Source organism: Ambystoma mexicanum, chromosome 3p, assembly GCF_040938575.1.
Source record: "Ambystoma mexicanum isolate Mex_15411 chromosome 3p, UKY_AmexF1_1, whole genome shotgun sequence".
NCBI classification, from domain to species: domain Eukaryota; kingdom Metazoa; phylum Chordata; class Amphibia; order Caudata; family Ambystomatidae; genus Ambystoma; species Ambystoma mexicanum.
The window spans coordinates 26,279,270-26,305,398 of NC_090925.1; the positions used below are offsets into that span (position 1 = coordinate 26,279,270).

The following is a 26,129-nucleotide window of genomic DNA, read 5'->3' on the forward strand; positions in this document are numbered from 1 at the left end:
AATATTTTCAAGAAATTCCTTGGCCAAAATCGAAGCGGAAGGTAATCCCTTCAAAGGAATAAAGTGGGCCATCTTGGAAAAAAGATCCACTACAACTAGAATGGTGTTAAATCCACTACATGGAGGCAGATCAGTAATGAAGTCTAGGGACAAAGTGTGCCATGGTGTAGGTGGAATATCCAAAGGTTGTAAAAGACCGGCTGGTCTTTTCTTCAGGCTTTTGATTTGGGCACAGATCCCACAAGATAGCACAAATGACTTTACGTCGTTTCGCCAGGGGGGGCCACCAAAATTGTCTCTTAATTTTAGCTTCAGTTTTTGCGACTCCTGGATGTCCTTCAATCAGCACATCGTGATAATTGGAGATAACCAATTCTTGTAGTTCCTTGTGTGGTATGAATAGACAACCTTGATAGTAAGGTAGGTCATTGGTGACTGAATAATCTTGGCCTTTCTTTACCCAGTCCTGTAGGGCTGCTGGATCGAAAAGTTGCTTGATTTTTAGATGAATATCTTCTAGAGTCTGTAGAGTAGTTATGCCAAGAATTCTTTCTTCTGAAATTATCGGTACCGGTTCTGGGTTCGAGCATGCTTCTCCCATTCCTATTCGGGATAAGGCATCTGCCTTGCCATTTTTACAACCTGGTCGATAAGTGATCATGAAATCGAATTCTGCAAAGAATAATGCCCACCTAAATTGACGTGATGATTGGGCCTTGGCTGTCTTCAAATATTGCAAATTCCTGTGATCGGTGATTACAGTGATGGTATGCCTGGCACCGAGAAGATAATGCCGCCAAGCCTTGAAGTTAGATTTGATGGCCAATAACTCTTTATCAGTAACTGCATAGTTTAATTCGGGCGGCGAGAATTTTCTGAACCAGAACGCTACTGGATGGAGTCGGCCGGTTTCAAGATCCTTCTGAGACAGGACAGCTCACATGGCTAAACTGGATGCATCCGTTTCAACTACGTATGGAAGCTCGGGACGTGGGTGCTTTATAAGACAGGTGCAGACGTGAATTTCAATTTTAGATCTTGGAAGGCTACTTTCAGCTTCTTCGGTCCACAAGAAGCGCTTGTTCTTTTGCAAGAGTGCTGTGATGGGATGTACAATATGTGAGAATTCAGGGATGAATCTTCGGTACAAATTAGCGAAGCCAAGCATGCTTTGTACTCCTTTGACTGAACTGGGTGATGGCCATTTGAGCATGGCATCCACCTTCCGAGAGTCCATTCGGACTCCTTTTGGGGTCAGGATAAATCCAAGAAATTCGACTTCTGTAGAGTGAAAGACACATTTTTCCAATTTTGCATATAACTTGTGCTGGCATAATTTCTCAAGGACTGCACGAACGTGCTTAACATGGTCTGATTTTGAGGAGGAGTACACTAGATTATTGTCTATGTATACGACAACACAGACGTCAATGAGTTCACGAAAGACATCGTTCATAAAATACTGGAAGGCTGCAGGTGCATTGCACAACCCGAAAGGCATCACCTGATATTCGAATAATCCGCACTTGGTGCGAAAGGCAGTCTTCCAGTCATCGCCTTTCTTCACACGTACCAGATGATATGGCCCTCGGAGATCTAACTTAGTGTAGATACAAGCATCCTTAACTTGGTCCAGTAATTCGGGGATCAGAGGCAATGGGTATCGGTTTTTTACCGTAATTTGGTTTAATGCGTGGTAATCTATACACGTTCTAAGGTCACCTTCCTTTTTAGGCACGAAAAATAGAGCTGAAGATGCAGGAGACTTGGATGGGCGAATGAAGCCATTAGCAAGGTATTGGTCCAAGTATTGCTGTAGGTGAAGGTTTTTGGGTTCCGTAAGGGCGTAGATCCTGCTGCATGGGGGTTGTGCACCGGGTAAGAGATCGATTTGACAATCGTAAGATCTGTGAGGTGGTAAGATGTTTGCCTGTTCTTTCTGAAAAACATCCTGGAATTCTTGATATTCCTGAGGTAACTGCACGACTGGATTAGTGACTGTGGCCAGGCCTTGGTTCAAGGTTTTTTTTCCGGATAACAGGTGTGTGTACAATCTGGGAAGGTCACTCTCTTCTCTCGCCATTCGATACAAGGATTATGTGTTTCCAACCATGGCATTCCCAGAATTATTTGGAATTGCGGAGCCTTGATTAGGTCAAACAAAATACTTTCTCGATGCCCATCTTGACCCAACAGTGTCATCTCTGTAGTGGAATGAGTTACTGGCCCAGAGGCAATGTCAGTTCCATCGACGGTAGTGATGACGTCTGTAGTGGTCCTTTTGCAAAGAGATAGGTTCATCCTTGAAGCCAGTTCGTGGTCCATGTAGTTTCCTATGGCCCCACTATCAATGAACGCTCTTACTGCGTGCATACATGATGGCTGCCTTGGATCTATAAGGACCATTGGTATGATTAGATGCAAGGTCTGAGTGTCCTTCTTTAAGCTCAGCAAGCGGACCTCTATGCTTGTCGGGCGTGGTCGTTTCCTGAATCAGACTCTGTATGGCTTTTGTCCGCAACTCCTACCACCTTTTTGGGTGGTTTTACCGGGCAATCCCGTAGAAAATGTCCCGAGGTTCCACAGTACAGACACAAGTGCAATTGCCGTCTTTTTTCTCTTTCCTTCTGAGTTAAAGGTCCGTTAACCCCTCCGATCTGCATGGGTTCTGGTGCATCTGTTCCTTTGGGGGTAACGTTGGGTTTAACCAACACTTGATTCTTGAACCTAGCTCGATCAGCCTTTCTATTCTGAAGTCGGTGATCTATCTGGACCACTAAGTCTATATATTCAGCGCAATCCTGAGCCGGGTTCACAACTTGAGCCAAAACATCTTTGAGTTCTCCTCGCAGCCCACGATGGAATAATGTAATTAGTTTTACCTCGGGCCATCCGGTTTCCACCACCAACCTATTGAAGGTAGTGATATAGGTTAGCAGATCCTGGTTACCCTGTCGCAGGGACAAGAGTTCGTTATCCAGGGCCTGTCCCTGTGAATGTCTGGCGAATAGTCTTTCCATGCTCATTTGAAAACCCTGAAAATCCCGAAGAAAAGGGTCATCCTGGTTGACTAGTGCAATTGACCAATCAGCTGCGCTGCCAATGAGGTATGATAGTACAAAGGCTACTTTGGCTTGGTCGTTTTGGAAAGGCTCCAGGTCTGCATAAAAAGTGCAGGCGGCATTGGTTCATAAACACGGTGAACCTTTTGGGGTCACCAGCAAAGCGTTCGGGTGGAGCTAAAGGAATAGTTCCTGGTAGAATTACATGCACAGGGTTGCTTGATGAAACAGGAGTTGGGTTTCCCCCCGAGTCCAGGTAGGGCTGTTTGCCCAGCCTGGCTTTGCAGTAGTTGTCTAGCAAGGTCATCAGTGCGCTCCTTTGATACAATCAGTTCTCTCCTGAGGGCATTAGTTTCTTGGTGGGCGGAATGTACTTCAGCCCTAAATTCCCCTAATAATTGGGCCAGTTGGTCAGTTTCAGAGGTCTCCATAACGCCCGGGTGGGAATTTGTAGGGAGGCTTCGCGTTCTGTTACGCTCACTTGGCTCCCACAGGGGCGTTGATCGGAACATCTGCGGTCTCCACCAACATGACGCATAGTGTAGAGATGACAGATTGGACTGGCCCGCCTAATTTCGTCTGCTTGATCCATAGAAGTGTTTTCCTGAAAGTGGAGAAAGGGAATTAGCCACCCGTGGATTTGAGTGATAACACCCCACTGTTCTTCCCACTAATCACCTCCGATATCTCCTTTCATAGTCTCACCTTATGTTTATAAAAGATGAGCTCTCCATCCTGCGTGGAATGCAGGGGCGCGTAGATAACCAGTTACTTTACTGGTCCGAAAGAGTTGGGAGAGTTCCAGACCAATATTGACTCTGTGGTCCCTGGCGAGGAACCGTAAGTATATAGTTCGTAAGAGTTCAAAAATGTCTGATATTCACTCTTGTCCGATTCCTTTTATCTTGCAGCTTGACCCAAGAGAAGATTGCCTCGTGGCAGCTGGTAGCGTTCAGGTAAGAGTCTGTATTACCCAACACTGTCCGGTAAATGATACCTGTGTTTAATCTGTTGCTTTCCTTCCTTTTACAGGTGCGGCATGAGAAATTATGACGTCTTGATGAATAATGCCTCTGGTGGTAACATCAGGTAAGTCTATGGTGGTAACAGAGATTGCCTTTGTTTATTCTCTCGGCTCACCTTGCTGTTCTTTTGTTCCCCTTAGGTGCCAGAGTTCGGCGAAGATGAGATGGAGACTGCGCCGGACCGTGGAGATGAAAAATGCCTCCAGCGGTAAAATCAGGTAAGTCTATGGTGGTAACAGAGATTGCCTTTGTTTATTCTCTCGGCTCACCTTGCTGTTCTTTTGTCCCCCTTAGGTGCCGGAGTTCGGCGAAGATGTGATGGAAACTGCGGCGGATCGTGGAGGTGCTGCGAAGCCTGGTGAGAATAGCGCGGCGCTACAGCGGGCGATGCGACGCATATAGAATTAACGTCTCTTTCCTTGTTTGAAGGCATGATGGATCCGGAATCAGGTGAGAAATAGAAGTAATGTTCTTGTTCTAATCTTTCCTCCTTCTTTCTAGGAGCTCCAGACTCAAGGCGGGCGTGGCAGAAGGCTGGATGCTGACTTGCAGGCACGGTGAGCGTTACGCTGCTGGATTCAGAATAACGCAAAGCGTGTGCTGCTCTTCGGGCGTGGTTTAAATAGCCTTCAAAGTAGTCCCAGGTAAGAAGTTCCCCCAAGACCACACCCGAGTAAGAAAATAGTCCCTGAAGTAAAGTAGTTCCCTTCATGCTTCACGTTGGCTTGGATTCTTAGCAGCATGGTCTGCATGAGGTAAGTGTAAGCATATGAGCCTGGCACCTATGGTGCCAGGACTGACCCCTTCTATGAGCCTGGTGCCTACAGCGCCAGGACTGTACCCAGATAGCCCCTAACCGGGGCTGCTGGGCTTTTTCTAAGCATCTGGATGCCTGCTCCCGGGACTGATGGGCCTGGTCCGGGTGCCCTGGGGTAGGCATCATGACACATTAGCAGCTATGAGGGCTTACCTTTCAGGAGGGCCACTGCAGACCATGTCCGATGTGGATGCGGAACCACTGTATGTGCCAATTCAGGTAACAGACATTGTCCTGGCAATCACAAGTCTCCCATCAGATAAAGCCCTGGGTACAGATGGGATAGGGGCGGAATTCTACAAGGGGCCGCTCCTCCTATGGCCCTCGGAGGAATCCATGGAACATGGCGTGCTGCCTCCTACCATGCGCAAGTCAGTTCTAGTGGTTCTTCTCAAACCAAACAAACTGGGAGATAATATGGGATCTTACCTTCCCTCTTTCCTTAATTAATACAGACGCCAAAATAATTGTGCTGGTGAATAGGCTCTTGCCAGTGATGCAGCTTTTAGTGCATACGGAGCAATATGGCTTCATCCTGGCAAGGCCTACAGCTCTAGATCTTCAGAGCTCATTCGGAATCCTATCACCGATCGACCCACGAGTTAAACGCCATTGCAGCGACACTAGATGCCGGAAAGGCCTTTGATTCAGTTTCCTGGAACTCTTTATTCTTGGTCCTGGGCGCTTACTTAATTGTGTTAAATTAATTTACTGTTTGCCGTGCAAACGAGTGCGAGCAAACGCAAGCTTATCAGACAGTATAAGACTTGAAATGGTCACAAGACAGGGATGCCCTCTGTCCCAGCTTCTGTTTGCTCTGTGCATTTAACCGCTGGCGGCAATTGTAAATTCAAAGCTTGGTCACAGCAGCCTGCACATTTTTGGCAATTCTGATAGGATATCTCTGTATGCGGGTGACTCACTCTTATATATCCGTGACCGTGAAAAGAATCTATGTCCCGTACTGGATGAAATCCAGAATGTCTCAATCTATTCGGGGTACCAAATCAACTGGACAAAGTCAGAGTTGTCCTCACTGACGGACCGGACAAGGCCACCTGCGAACCTAATGGGGTTTATGTTAGCCCCAAATAGCACCACATTTTTGGGGATATGGGTTTCGCGGTCACCAAGACCATTTGTTGCTGATAATCTGGTGGCTCACTTCTCCTGCCTCAATGGCAGACTTCAATTTTGGTGTAGGCTTCTGATTTCTCTATATGGCGACAATCATTATTGAAAATGTTAGTATAACCCAAGCTACTGTATTACGTCGCTAACGTGCCCCTCTTGGCCAGGCAGGGCTTTCTTGCAAAACATGTGGTCGATCGCTACTGAATTCTTGTGGGGAACAGTAGCGGTTAGGATGGCATGGAACGGAGTTGTCAAACTATATGTGCAGGGAGGTCTGGCAACCATGGACCTTGAGCTATGCTATCTTGCCGCCCAAGCCCAGTTCACTGCATGTGCCTCTCCTACCGGCTTGTGGAGACAGATCTTTGCTATGTGATCTTTGGGACAAAGTATACAGATGACTGTACGTTTCACCCAGTCAAGACCACGGTCAGCGCCTGGCAAGGTTATTTAAACACTTGGGGGTCGTTACACAATATAATAGGCATGTGTTGCCATGGGGTTTTCAATACATTCTGCACATTCGGGACCGGAGTATAAACACTAGGACCCGGAGTGATTTGATTTTGTCTATTTATAACGCGCACTGGACAAATTAAATTGTGATTGGATGCAGATGTATTATTTGCAATTAGAGACATACCTTAATCCAGTTCATTATGTAAGCTGTACCTTCGCACCAACTTGAGCTTCACTTTCCATGTTATCCTCCCAGATACAGCCCAAATTCTTAATTTACTTGGAGAACTCCAGCTGGGTCCCCAGGAGGCATGGGGGGGTGTAATTGTTTTTGCTGAAGGTGGTATTTTGAGGCCAATAAAGCCACTTCCGTTTTGCTGGCATTCGGCAATGACTGATTGGCACACATCCAAGTCTGAATTTCCACTTTTTCATATGTCTCCACTAGGTTATGTATCCTCATGAACACCTGGGTATCATCTGCATACGAGTGGGAGTGTATGCCATGCTTCCTCGGGATGTCCATGAGTAGTTTGACATATAAATTGAAAAGCAGCGGGGAGAGAGAAGATCCCTGTGGAACTCCAAGATTTAATAGTACAGAGTCTGACAGGAAATCTCCAAGTCAAACTTTTTGTTATCTTTTTGAGAGAAATGATTCAAACCATCGAAGGGCTACTTCCCCCACACTCCACCTACTTCTCTCAAGGGTTTAAGTAACATCCCATGGTCCATCGTATCAAAAGCGACAGACAGATCCAGCAGGGACAAGCCCCCATGGTCCGCCGTCTCCAGCAAGTCGTCCCATACTGTCAATAGTGCCGTCTCTGTCTCAAAACCTGGTCGGAAGCCAGATTGCAATGGATCCAACAGGATCTCTTGATCCACATGTCCCTGCAGCTGGATCGTCACAATTTTTTCCAGGATTTTAGCTGGCCATGACAGTCCTGCTACTGGTCTGTTGTTTTGAAAGTTTTTAGGATCTAAGTTGTTCTTCTTCAGCAACGGCATAACCACAGATTTCTTCAGAATCGCTGGTACTACCCCTGATGTGAGAGATTTATAACAAATTTAGTAAAAAAAGGGGTGATATCTCAGGCTATTCGCTTAGCTAGTGAAGAAGGAATAACAAAGAATGCGTCATTTGTTGCTTTTAACACAGCAAGTAGGCAACATACTCTTTCCTCTGATACCTCGGTGAACGTAAATAACTTCTGACCAGCCCCTATATCCCTCTCCTGAACTAGAGATTTTAAATTAGTGTCTTCCATTACCTCTGGAGTCTCGGTGAACGTAAATAACTTCTGACCAGCCCCTATATCCCTCTCCTGAACTAGAGATTTTAAATTAGTGTCTTCCATTACCTCTGGAGTCTCAAGAGGACCTAATGGTTTAATTTCCATAATCTTACCCTGTATTAGTTTTATTTTGTTTATAAAACAGTTATTAAAAGCATCCGCCTGTACGTGTGATGATTCTGGCGCTGCCGACGCACAACCAGGATTGAGTAACTGGAGATTTATTTTCTAGGAATCTCAACTGCCCCCTTTGTTCAGCCAGATCTGGTGAAAAAACCACGGGTTAATAAACTTCCTAGTTTTCTTTTGTTGAAGAGGGGTCTGTTCATTACATAGCATGGCCATAATTTCCGTCCCTTTATTGAAGAACTCTTCACATGGGAGAGCATTGTTGCAATGGGAGATATGTTTCCAGAGTGAAAGTTTGTCACACTTCCTTACTTCGCCACCAAGCTAGGTAATAACCCGGTTGTGGCATTAGCTTATATCTGTATGTCTGCTGCTTTTCCGACACGCATGGCTGCCATTTTCGGATGTTATTCAGCTCGGCATGCTGTTTTAATATAACATTTTATTGATTTGTAGTCATCACACAACAACCATTCACTGCATCATCACATTTCATAGTATCCACATTTGGTCCTCAATTCCAACGATCATCCACCGCACGTCCCACTGTTCAAAGTATCAAGGCTGGTATAGATCTTAACGTTCTATTTCCCATTTGTGCCAAATCTTCCTTGCCTTTCCAGGGCTCCCTCTTGCCCAGTATATACGTTGTTCCATAACCATGCACATGTTCACATCAGCTACCCACTGTGCATAAGGAGGGGACACAGCGATCCCCACAGCTTAGCAATATTGCGTTTAATCAGCCCTGTTGTTGTGGATAGGAAAAGCCTTTTATAGCGCGAGGTAGTCCCCTCCTCCCCAATCCCTAAATGCAACATCTTGGGGTCCATCGGGCCTCTCGTCCCAGCACTTCTGTTAATTTATCACAGCATTGCTTCCAGTAGCACTGAATGTGAGGACACCACCATAAGATATGCATAAATGTACCCCCCTACCCCCGATGACAGCGCATCAGCTCCATTCCAGTGATAGAGTGCAGCTCTGGGATAGTACACTCTGTGTAAAACTTTGAGTTGTATCAAGCGAGTCTAGAGGAGATTGCAATCTCGCGTGCACGCATCAGTACCATTATACAATCCTCTGGTTCTATAGCCCCCACATCTACTTCCCATTTCGTTTTAAGGTTGGACAACTCTGATGTCGCAAAGGCAGTTATAACGTTATACATAGTGGAGATAACCTTGGTGGGTTTGCGTTCCAGGAGAATGTTTCACTCAAGTGGTGTACAGTTTGGCATTAGTGCATGGGTAAATTGAAGATAGTGGCAGTGCTCGGTGCCAGGGAGATCAAATCTATCCTTCAGTTCTTCAAAAGGGGTTAGTCCCCACCCCCTCCTATAATTATATCACCAGTCGTCACAATCCCAGCCGCCACCCATTCCGGCCAAACCAGCAGTTTGTTTATCTCTGGCAAGCTACCATTTTTCCTTAGTGTTTGTACCGGAGTCCATTTCTTATGTGTTTGTGGACTTCCTTCCATATCATGGGTACTGCTATTGTCCGGGGAGGAGACCTACCCAGGGTTTGGTACAGGCTCATGAGTGGTGATATGTCCTGTAGTCTTCTAACCTCGGCTCGGACGTGTGGGAGTTCCCGGTCACCATGAATGATGTCATTGACAACATCATCTGGCTCGCCCAATAGTATGACTGAAGATGTGGTAGTCCTATCCCGCCCTCCCAGATAGAGCGTTGTAGTGTCTGCAAAGCAATTTGTGGATGTCCCCCTCCCCATAGGAAACCTCTTCTACCCTACAGAACTCTAGGTCAGGGATTTGAAGAGGAGCATTTTGTAGGATTTATAGAAAGCGTGGGAGTGCAAGCATTTTAAAAAGGGCCACTCTGCCCAGTAGGGTCAGTGGGAGATGCGTCCAGTTCCGGGCATCAGTGGCAAATCGTTCAGTGAATGGATGTAAGTTGTGAGTTAAATATTCAGAGTGGTCGGTAGTTTTCTGTATCCCCAAGTAGCGCAAGTGCTCCTTTTCTACATGGTACGGGCAGTTGAGGGGGATTGTGTGGTCCGCTCCTTTAATCGGGAAGAGGATTGATTTGTTCCATTTAACTCATAGCTCACTAATAAGCCCCATATTGCTTTAATATTTGTGTGACCATTGGGCAGGAACGGGTTAGGTCACTTGGGTATATTGGGAGGTTGTCGCCATACAGTGACACCTTACCCTCTGAACCTTCAGGCCATCGAAACCCACCCACGAATCTGTGTGGCTGAGTAGTGTGGCTAGCGGTTCCATAACAATTGCAAATAGCAATGGCGACAGAGGGCATCCTTGACGGGTTCCCCTCCCCAGCGGAAAGGATCGTGAGGGCTATCCGTTGACCTTGACTTCGGCCAGTGGAGAGTCATACAATAATTGGACAGAGCCCAAAAAGGTCTCACCGAAACCCATTCTACGAATAATTTACCAGAAGCTCTCCCGTGTCACAGAATCAAAGGCCTTTTCAAAGTCGATAGCTAGTATTGCAAGGGGTTCCTGGAGAATCAGTGCTCTCTACAGCATCAAGTGCAGTCTTCGAATATTCATACGTATTGATCTGTCTGGCATGAAGCTGCATTGATCCGGGTGGATCAGCTAAGAGATCACTGTTTGCAGTCTGGTTGTGAGTACTTTTGCACAGGATTTTTGTCTCGCTATAAATCATTGAAACTGCCTATACAAGCTACATAGTTCTGGAGGTTTCCCCTTTTTGGGGATAACTACGATGCTAGCCTTGCGTAAATCGGGGGAATAATTCCCTGTTCCTTAAAGTGCAGGAACATATTGAGTAGAGGAGTAGCCCCCAGTTTCTTGCATGTTTCAATGGGAAAGCCATTGGGACCAGGCGTTTTCCCGGAGTGTAGCTGGGAAACGGCCGCCACAATTTCAGCCTCTTTAATGTCTTTGTCCAGCTGTGTTTTCTGAGTCGCAGATAGACATAGTAGTGCAATGTTATCCTTGTAACTGGAGGGACAGCCCTGGTATTGGACAGGATATAGTGGGCTGGGGTTCAAAATATATATACACAATGGGTGGTCCTATCCTCTAAAGTTTAGGGTACTGCACATATTTAGGGCAGTAAATTCTTTAACCTTCCTAGGTTTCTTATGTCAGGCTCAGTGGATCCCTAACATGAGTTGAGAAAACAACCTTAAACAATTATTAGGTTTTTGTAAAAGTAGCCTTTTTTATTTCTTAAGTGGCTTTTTTTGCAATTTTTTTATATAGAGAAAACAAGCATTCAATTAAACTCAAAAATTGAAGTGAATAAGCATGTAAAGACATGGAAATGCACAGTGAAGAGCCAGGATTTAACATTTACATAATTCAGTCAAAATGCTGCTCTGGGACTGTGTTTTTAGGGCAAAAGAGGAGATATAAATTTTCCAAATTCAACCTTACATAGATCGGTATACACAGTGTGTCCCAACTCCTTGTATTTTTTTTAGGAGGAGTCGGCAGGAGGTGTTTACCTTATTATTTCATAACAAAACAAAGCCTCCTAGTAGCATTATATTAGAATTCAATTTCTTAGCATACAACACTTTTTTTCAAATGATTGACATTTTCTGTACTGAGGTAGTACAGAAGTAGTAGTGGTGGCCAGCTAAGGCTGGTCCGAGACCGAGAGAGACTGGTCCGACGTCTGTTAGTAAAATAAAGAGAGTTCTGTGTGTTCCTAAATTGTGGTCTTGCAACAAACTGCCACTAGAAACACTGACGTTTCGATTGATAGAAAGTTTCAGTCTTCATCTGGGGCCTTTGTGTATTCAGGTCTCCCTGTACCCTGTACCGTGGAGCAGTGTGGAGCCTCCTGTGGCTCCAGAGGTAGGTGGGGGTCCAGTGTTCCACCAGAGAATTCTGGGGATGTCCAGTGTAAATGATGGTTCTAATGGGCACCCTTGTATGGATCCGTGATAACAAGGCTGGAGTCTGCGATACGTATCGCGGACTCCAGCCTTGTTACCACGATTACGGCGACGGCGCCCGAGCCGTACACTTACCCCAAATTTCACAGGGTCACTCACCAGGCACCCGGATCCATACAAGGCTGCCCTAAATACGTGCAGTACCCTAAACTTTAGAGGACAGGACCACCCATTGTGTATATATAGTGCAATGTTATCCAGCACACTATTATTAATTGCTGTGGTCGGGTTTTTGTACATCGTGGCATAGTAATCCGCAAAAGCATCGGCAATCTCGTGATCAGATTGTACCAGCCCAGTTTGCGCAGTTCTAATCTCCCTGACATGGCGGTGTCCTTTGTCTCTGTGTTCCAGACAAGCCAGTATTTTGCCAGCTTTATCCCGTTTCGTAAATATGTGTGTGCATTTTCGAGTATGCTTGTTTAGAATGTAAACGGCCTAGGTTCAGGGATTAAACAAGGTCTGGTTACACAATTTCTCAACAGACACTCTCCCGACATTGCCTGGCTGGTACTACATGCACCCTCTTCCGGCGTACAAACTACCGTACTGCAATACACTCAGATTTTTCCATGGGCTCTACTGTAGTTCTGATCTTACTCCACAAATGGCTTCCCTTCACCTTATCCGCAGTCGAACAAGACCCCAGGGTCAGATTTGCTGCAGGGCACAGTGTGTGGGTAGATTTCTGGCAATGTTAGCCATATATACCCTCCGCCACTCCACAGAGCTACTAGATGACATAACACCTATGCTAACAAACCATTGACCAGACCAGTGGGTCCCTATGTGGGGACTTCAATAACGTCATGGATGTGACGTTAGACCGCAAGCACGTGCGCAGGAGGATCTCTAAAGCGTGCAACCAGACTGCAAACCGTGATCTCTTCGCTAATGCTCGGCCCATTTCCACGCCTCCTGGGGATCCATGAAGTGTACTGTAGTGCCTTTATGGTATATCTTTAATTGCGCTGGGAACAGTAGGCCATATGTGACATTCATGGATTGTAAACATCATTTAAATTGGTCAAAGGATTACCTAGTGCGCTGCACCTCTCTGGTATAATACCGGAAGAAAGCAATCCGGGACCCATTATAGGTAATTGATTCTTTTGCGCGGCCCATTTGGAGTAGTGCGTCAGTGTCCCTGTAATTTAATAACTTGGCGATGAGCATGCGTGGTGGCGCTTCCAGGATAGGTCATCCTGATGGCATACGGTGCGCTCTTTACATGGAGAAAAAATGTGAGAATTTCTTGGGTGCGAAGATGCCGGTTAGCCAGTGTTCGAGAAAGAGCTCCATATTCGGCCCTTCCGCCTTCTCAGGGATTCCCAGGATGCGCACGTTATTGCGCCTTTATCTGCCCTCTCCCTCTTTGACCCGATCTTCCATTGTTTTCAGACGTGTCATCACCCTTGTAATCTGTTGTTCCACAGTATGAAGTCCATCCTCTGCCTCAGAGATGCAGCGTTCTGCTTCCCCGGTGTGAGAGGACAGCTTCTGGAGGTCGTGTCGTAGTAGTGACACATCCGCGCATTCTGCCCATTTTCATTTCTATAGAGGTACGGGAGTTGGCTATGGCGTTCATCACGTCCTTTAAAGAGATGGTATCTTCCATCCCCATCGTGTTCCCTGGCTTTGTTTGATCAATGGGAGCCGGTATAGTAGTCATCGCATATTGCTCCATCTTGCTCTGGTTGGAGGCCTTTTTAGGTTTATCTTTAACCACGTTGCATGTAGTATCGAGGAGGGGCAGGATTACCGCTGTTTCACATAGCCAGGGAAAAGATCCAAGCAGTCGCTGAAAGAGGGAACCTGGAGTAGTATGTCAGGTTTGTTATCAGAGGGTTGTCTGTCAGAATGCCAGGCAGTATGACTCATGCAGTGTTTATCTTCCCTCTATCTACAGTTGGGGTGTTGTAGCCCCTCAGAGTGGGGGTTACGTCTCACTCGTAGGACACGATAAGTGTGGATACAGAATTGGGTGTGTCCAATATCACTGGGTCACGCAGTGTTGTTCCACCTGTATCACCCAGATGCCTCGGTGTGCCTGTCCAGGAATCTTGTATCGCAGGTCACCGGCCTCAGGGGATAAGTTGTATAGATTGCGGGGGATTTCTAGTGTAGAGTCCCTTACAGTCTCAATTTCTCCTGAGGCACACGGGCTATCGAGTCTTAGCCAGCACTGCACAAGTGGTGGAGCTCAATGGTACCCTTTATCCATTTGATATAAGTTCCTCGCTAGCAGCGCACCGCTAGTCAAATTCCATTTGGTGTTCTAGCACACTTGGTGTTTCCACCCCTATTACGTTCCTTGGGGGAGGTGGGGAGGGTTCCAGGTGCATGGATGGGTATTCCATAGGATCTCTCAATCACGCCGTGGCTCCAGGAAAAAGACCATACCCTGCTGTCCGGATGGTGTACATATACCGGGGGTTTCCTCTGTTGGTGTTCTCGGTCCCGATTATATCAGTGCACCAAGTGCCTGGTTCCTGCATGCATCATACTGTGTCACATGGGCGGTATGTTCCAGATGTGGAGGGCTGCTCGGGCTCAGTGGGAAGGATCACTGCATGATGTTGTTCGCAGGGGTAGTTTCCCTTTCAGCCACACAGTCCCAACACTGCTCTGTTATCTCCCCCTGCGCTTTGATGTTACAGAATACAATCTCATATGAATTCTGCCGGGGCATCGGTGACCTCCCGCGTCTATGACTTCTCAGTGCCCCCAGTTGGCCCCCAGCCGTTACTGTCACAGTCTACACTGCAGTCTTTTTCATGGGCCAGCCATTGGGTTCCTCAATCAGAAGTTGTGAGGACTGTTGGGAGTGTCTCCAGGTATCACTCACGGTTCTTAGACGGTCTGTTTGCTGGGTAACAGTAGTTCTCCCCCGAGCCTCTATGCCGCATCGGCCATCTTGTGGAGCATTGTTCGCGCCATGCTGTCACAGTGTTTTCCCTTGACTTCTTCGCCGGGAGGTGGATTCAGCTCCACATATTTCTTACAATGGATCGCTACATGTTCGGATTCAGGATGCTGCATTCATTTCCTGGTTCTGCTGTACAAAATGAGACATATATGCAGGATATTGCCGGTGGCCACAGGAGCTCTCGAGGGATCATGTGCTCTCTGCTCGCCTGCTGGCCACGCCCCCTCGGATTCCAGCTTGACATGCTTGATCGCTAAGAAATGTAAGCTCCTGGTCTGGAAATCACAGGAGCCCCCTACAAAGCATGTGGTTGAGAGAACTTGCATATTTAAATGAAAGGCAAGAATACTATATTGCCATGGCTCCAGCCACATTCAGGCCTAAGAACATTTGGTGGGGATACCAGGCGTACTTGTATAACATCGAATCATCAGCAAATATTGATGGCGAGGAGCGGGAATAGACTGTCATGGACGAACAGGGTGCTCAGAGGGGCTGGTCTTTCGGCCTAGCAGCCTGGATGTTGGGTTCAGCTGGGCACTGTGAGTAATGTGTCGACCGTGCAGTACAGACCCCTTTGTCGTGGTGTATTGTGTACCTTTTTAATGCCCAAATAGTGTGCACAACTTGTTGGTGCGGATGGGTGAGGGGATAGGGAAAATTACTGTTTTGTTATGACTATTGGGTCGGAATGTTTAAGGTTGTAACATTGAGATGCCAATAACGTTTTAAATAAAATAAGAGGAGAAAGTAGTTTTTGGAGCACAGTTCTAGGAGTGGTAGTTCAGGTACAACCATAACAAGGATATCTTGTTGAAAACTGGAGCTATCATGACCTAACCGGTCTCTAGGGTCCAAGTGGACTGAGCAATTCAGAGTCTGCAGTACCTGTATTCAGTTCTTGGTAAGATGATGCAGTCAGACCCATCATTTAATGTTTGTTAGGCAGAATCCCGTGCAGTGCCCTTAGGGACCACTACACCTGATTAAGACCACAGGTGGCAATACAAGTTTTACCTTTGGTACAAGCCTGTACTACTAAGGTATAGTGGCAGCAGTAGCAGAGCAGCCAGGCTTATCTCAAGAGTATATGAGCAGTAGCAGAGATTACACAAAGGGACCACAATTACTGTGACTCAAGCAAACACTGACTCAAGGTTTCAGGTAAAAAATATAAGTACATTTATTTTTAAACCATCAGTTATAAACACAACACCTCTATTAAACTTTAAACAAAACCACACGTTAAATATACTACAACTAACCAATTCACTTTGTACAGTAAATCTCAAGGTAAGTACCCTGTGTTGGAAGGAACCGGTGTTATGAACAAAACACGATACCGCGGATACGGTTGCGATCACTTTTTGACAGTTCGGTCTACTAAATAAACACGTATCCGTGACATGAAATGCTACCGTGGCAAAAACACATTAGTACCTGAGATACCCAGAGGGAGTTGGAGGCAAAAATCACAATCAATATTTTGGTTAGGCAGGCAGAATCAAGAAACACTCAGAGACAGGAGTTCAAAAGTCAAAGGGTCGGAGCCAGGTTTAGGTGACGCCGGAGACCTGTGCCGAAGATCACACCGTTAGACAGTTCACTATTCAGTGTAGCCAAAAAGTACTTGGATATTGTCAATGTTCGGAAGTAAAAGTTATAAGAATGAGGGAAGACAAGGACGAGCCTTGAGGATGAAGAAAAGGGATTCACCCAGTTTCCTCGAGTAGAACACAGTACCTTGTTCCAATGGTGCAGCTGGTGCCCTGGCAGTTGTTCCCGTTGGTTTCCCGCAGACCCACGATTCCTGGAGCTTCGTTGTTAAGGACATCTGAAGGGGGTCTGCACCACACAGAGCTGAAGCCGGCAGCAGCGACAACGAAAAGGTGTGCTCCTTAAAAACAGGAGAGGCTCAGCAGGTGGCTATCCGGACCACTACAGGAGTATGCAGCGATTTCGACCACGGCGGAGATCTCTGGCTGAAGAAGATGAGCTGGTTATCCCCACCAGGCTCAAGGGAAGACGACTCCGGACTGGATCTCCTCTTAGTCGTTGAAGGGAAGATAGCTCAGGACTATAGCAGGGCTTCCCCGGGACGGGGTAGTTGCAGCAGCCGTCGTTCTTTCCGCTTTTCTTCGGTTCCTTGTAGTTCCAGAGGCGACTCTGACTTCTAGCCCAAGAGACATGCCTTTTATGCGCAAAACCCCCATTCACACAGCCTGGCTGTCAATCACGCAGCAGGGGGGTTGTCCAGCCGGGACAACCACCTCAGCCAATCATGGCAAAGTGCGACTTGGCTTTCCTAGGATACCCTGTGCAGGGGGTGACTACACCCCTTCCCCACATTCAGTCTACCGAGACACCCAGGCGCCAAGAAAGCAGAAGCCCGCCAAAAGACGGTGAACAAAGAAGGCGAACCTAGTTTGCCGCGCAAAGTAAAACACAAGAAGGACTTTAACAAAAAGAAATGGCGAATAAACCCAACCGGAGCCAAAAGAAAGACGATTTGGTCAAGCGGGTTTATGTTCGAAGCTAATATAATATCCAAGAACAGTACCACGTTTATCTAATATAATCGCGGAAGAAAAGTTAGGGTAGATACCACTGCCACTAGCCAAGTCTAATTGTTAAAAGAGCGAAACAATGCTCAGGGAGGTAAAGACAGAAAAGGGGTACAGATTACCCCTTTCCAGTACTCCATGTAAGATGGGGTGTACTGGGTCTGTGTTAAGAATGACTATCTAAAGTAAATGGCAACTTTACCTTTCTCTGGGGGACAGTAGTCAGCCTCAGCGAAATGGAGTCAAAGGGAAGTCTAAAAGACAACCCTGGGTTACTACACTGAAGGTGCTGTGTAACCCATACAAGAACAGGGGCACTTGGAGTGGTGTGCTCCAGTGCCCAAGATCACACAATGAGTAACAACACATAGGCCAAAACACATGTAAGAGTGAAAAAAGGATGTACACTCTTACTAGGTGGAAAAATAAACTCCAGAAATCCAGCAAAGCTGCTGGGGGACTCACTAGGTGAGGGAAATTAGCCCTAGAAGGAGAATTCTCCCAAACAACGTTGATGCAAGCTGATCGGGCTCCATTCGGGCACCTAGAAATGTGCAGTAGTGGGACCATGAGCCTGGGACTCAGGAGAAGTGTCCCCCCCCCAAACTATTTCTCTCATTACGGAAATGATTTTCTTTGATGCACATATTATGTTGTGACTATGAGTTAAGCAACTTTGTGAGCATGAGTAGTTGGTGAGCTATCATCTTCGAACGGCGTGTGGAAGGGAAATTCCCCCCCCCCCACACCCCCACTGAAATTCTTTAGAAATCAGTATAGAAGGTGCAACTTGCAGCACTTCTTTCAAATATGTTGGGTATAATTCTTTTGTATTGTTTATTGGTGATTCTGTGAGAGCTCACAAATTGATCAGAGTCCTAAAGATCCGCGGCAGCATCTTGCAAAAGTACTTCTGTGCAACGATAAGGGTGTTTTTTTTCCAAAAGAAAGCTTTGTATGCTCAGTATAAACAATTGTGTTTTATGATTTGTGAAATAGCAACCCTGCTCAGAGGCAGTGCAGATTTCACTTCTCACATAACTTATGCGTCAGGCAAAAGGCTCAGTCCTGATGTGCAATTTAGTTGACGGAATAAAGTCAGCCAATATGGGCATGGCTGAAAATACTCCAAGAAGCGCTTGTGTGCCACTAGAAGGAAGTCATCCAGTGTCCGAGGGAACATTTCTTTTTGTGTCCGAGAATAATTTCAGCACAACTCCTCCTTGCTGTGCCAATGCCCTTGCCTTACTGGTACCACTGATCTAATGTCATAGTCATGAAGTCAGGGGCACAGGTATGCAGGGGTCGCATGCACAGGAGACCTGGGTGGACACTGTCCTGGCGTCTTTGGCGCCAGGCTCATGAACAAAAGTAAACAAGAACATCCATTTAACACCAAAAAGCTTTTATTATGGACATAGCACTTCAGATGCATTAACCTTGAACATTCCATCCATTAAGCAGCCCCAAGTGTATTCTTGGGTGTGGCTGCTAATGGATTGCCTTGCAAGTGCTCACTCTCTAGGAGTGGCAGTGTGTGGCTGGTAAGCCAGCCCTAATGGGCGTGCTCACGAGCTCAGCTATATAAGCTGCCCCGATCCTCAAGACAGATGTTTCACGTTATTCTGCACTTGCAAATAGCGTAACACTCACCGTCGCCTAAGGTCAGACTTACCTTTGAAGATCCTGCTTCCTGGACATCCTGCTTCCTGCCAGCATACTTACCAACTGGGGGAAGCTGTTCTTACCTGTACATCTCTTCAGCGAACCAAGTATTCACCTTTACACTTTTTGGAACGCTGAAATCTGCATCTTGGCACCGCAGCAGGACACGCTCCATCGTCGACAGCAGTGCCTGCAAGGAAAACCAGAAGACAAGGTTAGACATCGAAAAAACAGTCAGTTTAGGGTTGCGCTTCGCCATACTTTGCGCTTTTCCTTAAACCATCACTTACCTGCTGTTGAACATTCAGGTAGCATCCATCTTCCATCCGGCCGCGTCTCGCGTCTCACAGCTGCATCGAGGCCGCATTTCCATCTAAGAGAAGAAAACAGAAGAGAGACATTATTGCAGGCATAAATAGGAGCAACATATATTGACATTAAACAGAACGAACAGCATCACAAGAGCTCAAGAAAGACTTACCAATCATAAGGAGAAGCATACTCGCAGCTGGACTGGACTAATCCTTATCAGGGATCAGTGAAGGAACTAGATCCCATTCGACGCGCCCCTGCCAGAAGTAGCTGGACGGAAAGCTTATCTTCCATAATTCACAGGAGCAGTATCACCACGTACCACTGCTCACAGCTTTTATACTGAGGGAAAGGCCTGAAGGGGATGATTCAAGTTCACGGCGGGCTGCAACCGTGCCCAAATGCCTCTGCAGAGACCAGGTGAGCGTAATATCTAACCATGTCAGTGAAACTTTGTGGGTAGAAGCAGATGACGGGGGGAGGGGTAAGCTTCAGTGTGTCCAGGGTTTCCCGTGATACTCAGAATTCCTATGTCACTGATACCATCAATATTCCATTGCCCCAAGAAAACAGAGCAGTGACCACCCTTAATCACAACCAGCTTTACGTATAAGCTTAGGACCAGCCATTTATACTTGCAACAAAAAATAGAGAGTAGTAACGTGACAACCAAAAAATAGGAAGCTTCCACCCTTCCCATGTCCCGCTTCCACCTGCATTCTTGGGTCAGTGGTATGGGTCAGTGGTACCAATGGAGCAGTGGCACATCAAGGAGCTCTAGTAAAATTACTGCATGACCTGAAAGTTGCATGTCTGTAAAAAAGGGGAGAAACAGTATTGGAATGCGAAAATTCCAGTATAAGTGGTAGGTGTGAGGTAGGTGGCATATGCTTGCAAGATGGAGGCTGATGGAAAGTAGGCTCCAGCGTGTGAGTGAGGTATCAGGACCAGTTGGTGACGGCATCAAGACCAGTTTGTGACCTGGTGCAAGTGGATCTATCAACCCTCTGCCTGAGCCACCCTTACTACACTCCATCGAAAAATCCCCCACCCTGAACTCATCAGCATGATCTGCTAGCACATAGATACCAACGTGACAACTGACGGCACACTGCACTTCCCATCTCGCAAACCACCAGTGCCTGGAGAACTCTCAAGACACGCAGCATGGAAGACCTCGCTGCCACCCTAGCATTCTTCAAGGCCACATTGTACGTGGATGACATCCTCCCTGCCTCTGTACCTGAGACCCTTTTTCAGGTATAGGAGGAGTGTCCAATTAACAGTTCCATCACCTAAGGCAACTTCCCTTCGGCCCTCAAGACTGGACAAATCCTCCTGCTGCTCACGAAATAGACACTGGACCCTGATTGAACAGTAACTACGGCCCCATTAACCATCTTCCCAGCCTAGGTAAGAGCCTTGAGAAAGTAGCACCTTAACTTCAACACATCGAAGCCAAAAGCCTCCTTCTGTCCTACCAATGTTGCTTGAGACCTAGATTAGGACAAACAGCTACGATTAAGGTTATTGACCATGCCCTTAACATCCTTGATGATGACCATACTTGCCTCCTTATTCTCCTCAACCTCTCTGCAGCATTTGACCCGTAGAACACCAGACACTCAGATATTCTACATACCTGCCTGGGGATCTGCAGGATTGTCCTCAGCCGGTTCAAGCCCTGCCTTGCTAACCATAAAACAATTCTGCAAAATGGATTCCTTCCGATCATCTACTCTGAGTCTTAACCATCATCTGTGGAATCCTGCATGAATCCATCCTCTTTCCCCGTGATCTTCAACCTTACATGGAGCCACTCGGAGTTCTCCTGGCTCCACACAACATCCACATTCACCAATATGCAGATGACACGTAGCTGTACCTCAAGATATCCTCATCAAAGACTTCTACAAGCTCAAAGCCCGCCTCACATTGGTAAAGTCCTGAATGTCCACTGCTTACCTGAAACTCAACTCCTACTGCTGACCAACAACACAGAACACCCTGACATCCAGATCTGGCTCTCCGCTGTGAACATTGAGGTCTTAAAAACCAGCTGACCACTTGCACCACTTTGCAGCCATGTCCCTTGGGTTCAACATCGACAGGCACCTCTCATTCAAGCAGCACAATGCAAGTAGTCCTAAATGGTTTCGTACCAGTTCTTCATTCCTAAAAAGATTTCAGATCTTCCAAGCCTTGGTCCTCTTCCACCTGGAGGGGGCAGTGCCCTTCTGCAAGGCCTTCCAGCGACTACCCTAGTTTCCTTAAGATGTGTCCTAGATGCTGCAGCACACCTCAATAAAGGGCATCGCAAATTAGACCACATTGCCCCAACCCTCATTGAAATGCACTGGGTCGCTCTGCAAGCATGTATTCTATTCAAATCCTGCCACATTATACACCAGGCTGTACCCCTGAAGCTCCCAAGCTACCTTGCTGAGAAACTCTGCATCCCCAGAGGGCTGCCATCCACCACAAGTATGACCGCTGCAGGACAGAGAGAACCAGAAGGCAGGCCATGTTTGTCTACACCCCTAGACGCTGGCACCTCCTCCCCACACAACACCAGACTCGTACCCTCGCTTCTAGATTTCAGGAAGGAGCTCAAGACCCTCCTCTTGAAGCAATGGCTCATCCTGAACACCTATGTAAACAAACAGTCCACTCCCCACCTAACATGAGACTGGTTGATCTTCTCTCCCCCTCCCACCCCCCAGTTTTCTCCTGGTTGCTTGTAGATCCCTTGCTGCCAAACTGACCGCCTGTCCCGTGTTGTTAGCTGCTCACTTTCTTGTATCTCTGCTTCCTTCACTGTTTCCTTCCCCCTATGACATATAAAGTGCTCCGCTGCTTCCTGAAGCTAGGTCTGCATTAAATAAATATTATAATATTATTTGTGGAGATGGAGAACACCTGCTATAAAGTAAAATGGTGGGAACCAGAATCCTTGTTGGTGTAGGGACGCCAGTGCTCCAGATAAGATTTTGAAGTGGGAGTATTTTACCCCTTTATTTTTGTTAATAAAATGATTATTTAGGGAATAATAAATTATCACATTCCTAATGGGATTATTTCATAAACAAGTAAGAATGTGTTTTAACTGTAAAATAGATCTTATTTGTAATAAATATTTATTTGCACCTACTTATTCACGGTACATTAAAAGATACCCCTTGGGATCAGGCAGTAAACATCAGTTCCTTCCTCTGGACACTACATGTACTACTGATCCAACTATATTCATGGAGATGTTTGGGTGAAAGCAGCGGGACAGGAGCCTTCTGCTTCTGTTGGTAATATATTTACTTTATACTTTTCTTTTTTGGGAGTATTTGCCTATTTTTAGGGAGTAAAAGTGGTTATCCCTTATATTTAGGGCAGAGGGACTCCAAGTGCATGTGAACCTCACTGGGCTGGTGTTGGGCAACTCATGGTAGGTAGTTGTGGGGGGAATGCCTAAGAGATGAGCAACTTCTGGGAGTGTAACTCCAAGTTAACGTAAGAATGCCAAGAGTGTGAAGAGCCTGCTGAACTGGGAGTACGAGTCCAACACTGTGTAAAGCTGCATGAGCAGTGTGCATGGAGCGTGTAGGCATGATGAATGATGCATGCACATGCAAAGTACGCAAGAAATGATGCATGAATAAATGCAAGTACCTTCAGGTTCCTTAAGAGATTGTCCTGCTTCATAATAGGAAGAGCACTATATCCTTTAGGGATGGCTGGGTGCTACATCCTTGGAGCTGGAAGGCATTGGCTGGCAATAATCGCAAGCTGTGTGCTTCATTCCTGGGAAGGCAAATTGCGCTTAGCAGAAGCTGGGTGCTATTCCTTTGTGACGGAGAGTTCAGCAATAAAGCTGCTAGGCTTCATACCTGTGATTGTGTTGGTGAGCCAAGAAGCACGTTTGGTGCTATATCTCTGACGTGTATCAAGAACCTGATGGGGTTGTGGGGGGTCAATCCCGCCATTAGAATACATCTTTTGTTTTAAACCATCCTGACCGTAGTTATCATATGTTCTGAGATGGCCACACCACACTGAATGCACCCGATCTCGTCTGATCTCGGAGCCTAAACGGTGTTGGGCCTAGTTAGTACCTGGATGGGAGACCGCCTGGGAATACCAGGTGCTGTAGGATTGGAAAAAAAATGTTCTGAGAGTAGAATATTGCTTTTAGTTCTAGATGAACCCCTAGTCACCATAGGCATTTATCCCAATCTTATCCTGACGTTAATAACGCCTTACATTTCTGTTGGATCTTTCACAGGCCTCCACCTCAGGGAAGTCAATCTAGGGTGGTCCCTGTAAGGGATGTTTGCCTATGGGTTCACCCCTCTACACCGTAGCTCATTCTCTAAAGTAGTACCCTGAATTCCATCTGCCCCCCCCCTCCCCAACACCCCAACGATTTGTTGCAACTTGGATGGAGTTGAGATCCTGCTGCCTTTCCTCCGTGCCCAGGTGCTTATCCTCTTCCAATGGCTTTTGTTCAGCAGCTATGGAGCGTAGTACCATCCTCGCTTCAGAATTCATATTGCCGCCCCCAGATCCTGTGGCCCTGTACCTCCTGATCATGCCAGTCGTACAGTACTCGTTCCCTCACGCACCCTGGCCCTTTCACTTGTGTGATCATGAGCATCGGTTATCCGTCTCCTCGCTTATACGTTCAGTTTGGAGGCAAGGTACGTGAACTTGTGTGTTTGCTCTCATCATAGTCCTCCCAATCCCAGCAAAATCCTCTGTCCACACATACTTCGGTGACTGTAAACTCTGGTTTTGTACAGGAGTCACATTTCATGTAATTTTAAATAGAAATTAGGAAAAGCTTGTCGGCGGGAGTGAGGGAAAGAGACATTTTGAAGTGTGCTTCTTAGTCTACAAATGTACGCTGCCAGATGTAAGCTAAGAAGAATCAAGTTTATCATGCAATGTCCTACTTTTCACAGGTTCCGGTCACCTTCCATGATGTTGCTGCCTGTTTCTCCGAAGGCGAGTGGAAGCTTTTACATGAGTGTCAGAAGGAACTGTACAAGAACGTCATGAAGGAGATTCACATGGCGCTGATATCACTGGGTAAAGACGCTGTTCTTGTTGCACACTGTAAGATGCTCTCCATGTATGTGATTTATTACTGTAAAACCTGATTGATTGTAAAGGCAAAGTGGTCATAGCCCACCTTCATCTCCTGTCTTTTCTCAAGCCGATACCACTTGGTAAGCAAGGGTAACATGTTAGTAAGAGATAATGCTGAACTTTGTCTGCTCACCATGGGTTTGTTAGTGGCATTGCGAAGCGTCGTTCCTTATACAATTCCACACTGTTTCACTAATCTGCACCTAATTGTGCATAGTTCCCTGTTGGGACCCTCTGGGCAGCTCTGACTATCGGACATTTGGTCACCCCACCCCGTTTCCCCGATTTGAGCAAAAGTCAACATTTGTTTGTGGGTTTGTGGCTTGGGGAGGTGTTGTTCCTTATACAATTCCACACCATTTCCAACCTTCACCAAACTTTGCATAGTTACTTGTTAGGAACCTTCAGACATTAGTACCTACATGACATTTGGGCACCCCACTCCTTTCCCTAGATTTCAGCACTTTTTTTTTTTTTTGAAATTTCAATTTTTATTGGTTTTGCAACAAAAAGTTTTACAATTCTACATGTGAGCAGAAGTGAAAGATAATAACTTGTAACATTGATAGAGCAACATATGAGTGCAACATACATCATGTTGATTTTAGAAAAACATTTGAAGTATCTCCTGTACCCCCTTCCCATTCGGTTCGTGCCCATCATGAGAGCAGAGGCAGCATTCTAGATTCATTGTGACTTTTCTTTCAAGCATTTATATGGCAGGATTATGCACGACAGACCGAGAACTTTGAGACCTTTGGACAGTGACAAGCGGAGAGTGGATTGTTGTGATGGTATTACAGCATTATGCACACATTTTCTCATGAAGCGTATTTTGCACGGAACTTTGCCCATTCCGTTTCGGCAGAAGCACCTTTTCCATGTAGAGCAGCGGTCAGGACCTCCATTCTGAAGATGGTTCGCGCAACGGTCACCCCTTCCTCCTTAGAGGGGAGGGATGGTCTCTTCCAGGTCATTGTGAGGCAGGCTCTTGCGGCCATCAGGAGGCCTATGACCATCTTGGGAGCTTTTAGAATTGTGTCTTCTTCTTGGGAAAGGCCGAAGAGGATCAATAGGGGACCTTTCTCCCTTTCCTCTTGATCAAGATCCTTGATCCAACTGAGAACCTCGTCCCAAAAGGTCTGAACTTTATTGCAGCCCCACCACATATGCCAGTAGTTCGCGTCTTGTCCACAACCCCTCCAGCAATGTGGATTTGTTCCTTGGTACATTTTCGTCAGGCGTAGCGGATCGTACTTCCACCTGTGCAGGAGTTTGATTGCGTGGAGCTTGTATTGGCATGATATTGACACTTTGGCCGTTTGTCTGCATATGCGTAGCCACATCTCATCCTGGAGAGGTCCACATAAGTCGGTTTCCCATTTTTCCCGCAGCTTGGTAGAGGGAGTTAGATCCGTTGATATCAGAGCGGTATACATAGAGCTTATCAAGCCTCTGGTGCCTACGAAGATGTCCAGTATTTTTTCAAAAGGTGTAAGGTCCCTCTGTAGTTGATCTTTCCATTTTTCTCAAGACATCAACCCTTTCAGCTTTAGGTATTGGAAGACAGACAAGGGGCCTATGTTGAGTGTTTCTTCGAGCTCCTGTATGGATATGAAGGACTTGTTTCTCCACAGTTGCCCCGCTCGTTCCAGACCAGCTTCGTACCA

At 46.5% G+C, this 26,129-nt stretch overlaps 1 protein-coding gene and 1 pseudogene across 1 annotated transcript in view; both read left to right on the forward strand.

Annotated features, from left to right (window-relative positions):
* Positions 1-26,129, forward strand: part of LOC138580090 (zinc finger protein 25-like) — a 167,161-nt gene that overhangs the window by 17,290 nt on the left and 123,742 nt on the right. Inside the window, exon 2 of the mRNA XM_069650365.1 lies at positions 24,273-24,399. Coding sequence (XP_069506466.1) covers positions 24,273-24,399 — 127 coding nt within the window. The remainder of the gene's footprint in view (positions 1-24,272; positions 24,400-26,129) is intronic.
* Positions 23,346-23,464, forward strand: LOC138581664 (5S ribosomal RNA; annotated as a pseudogene).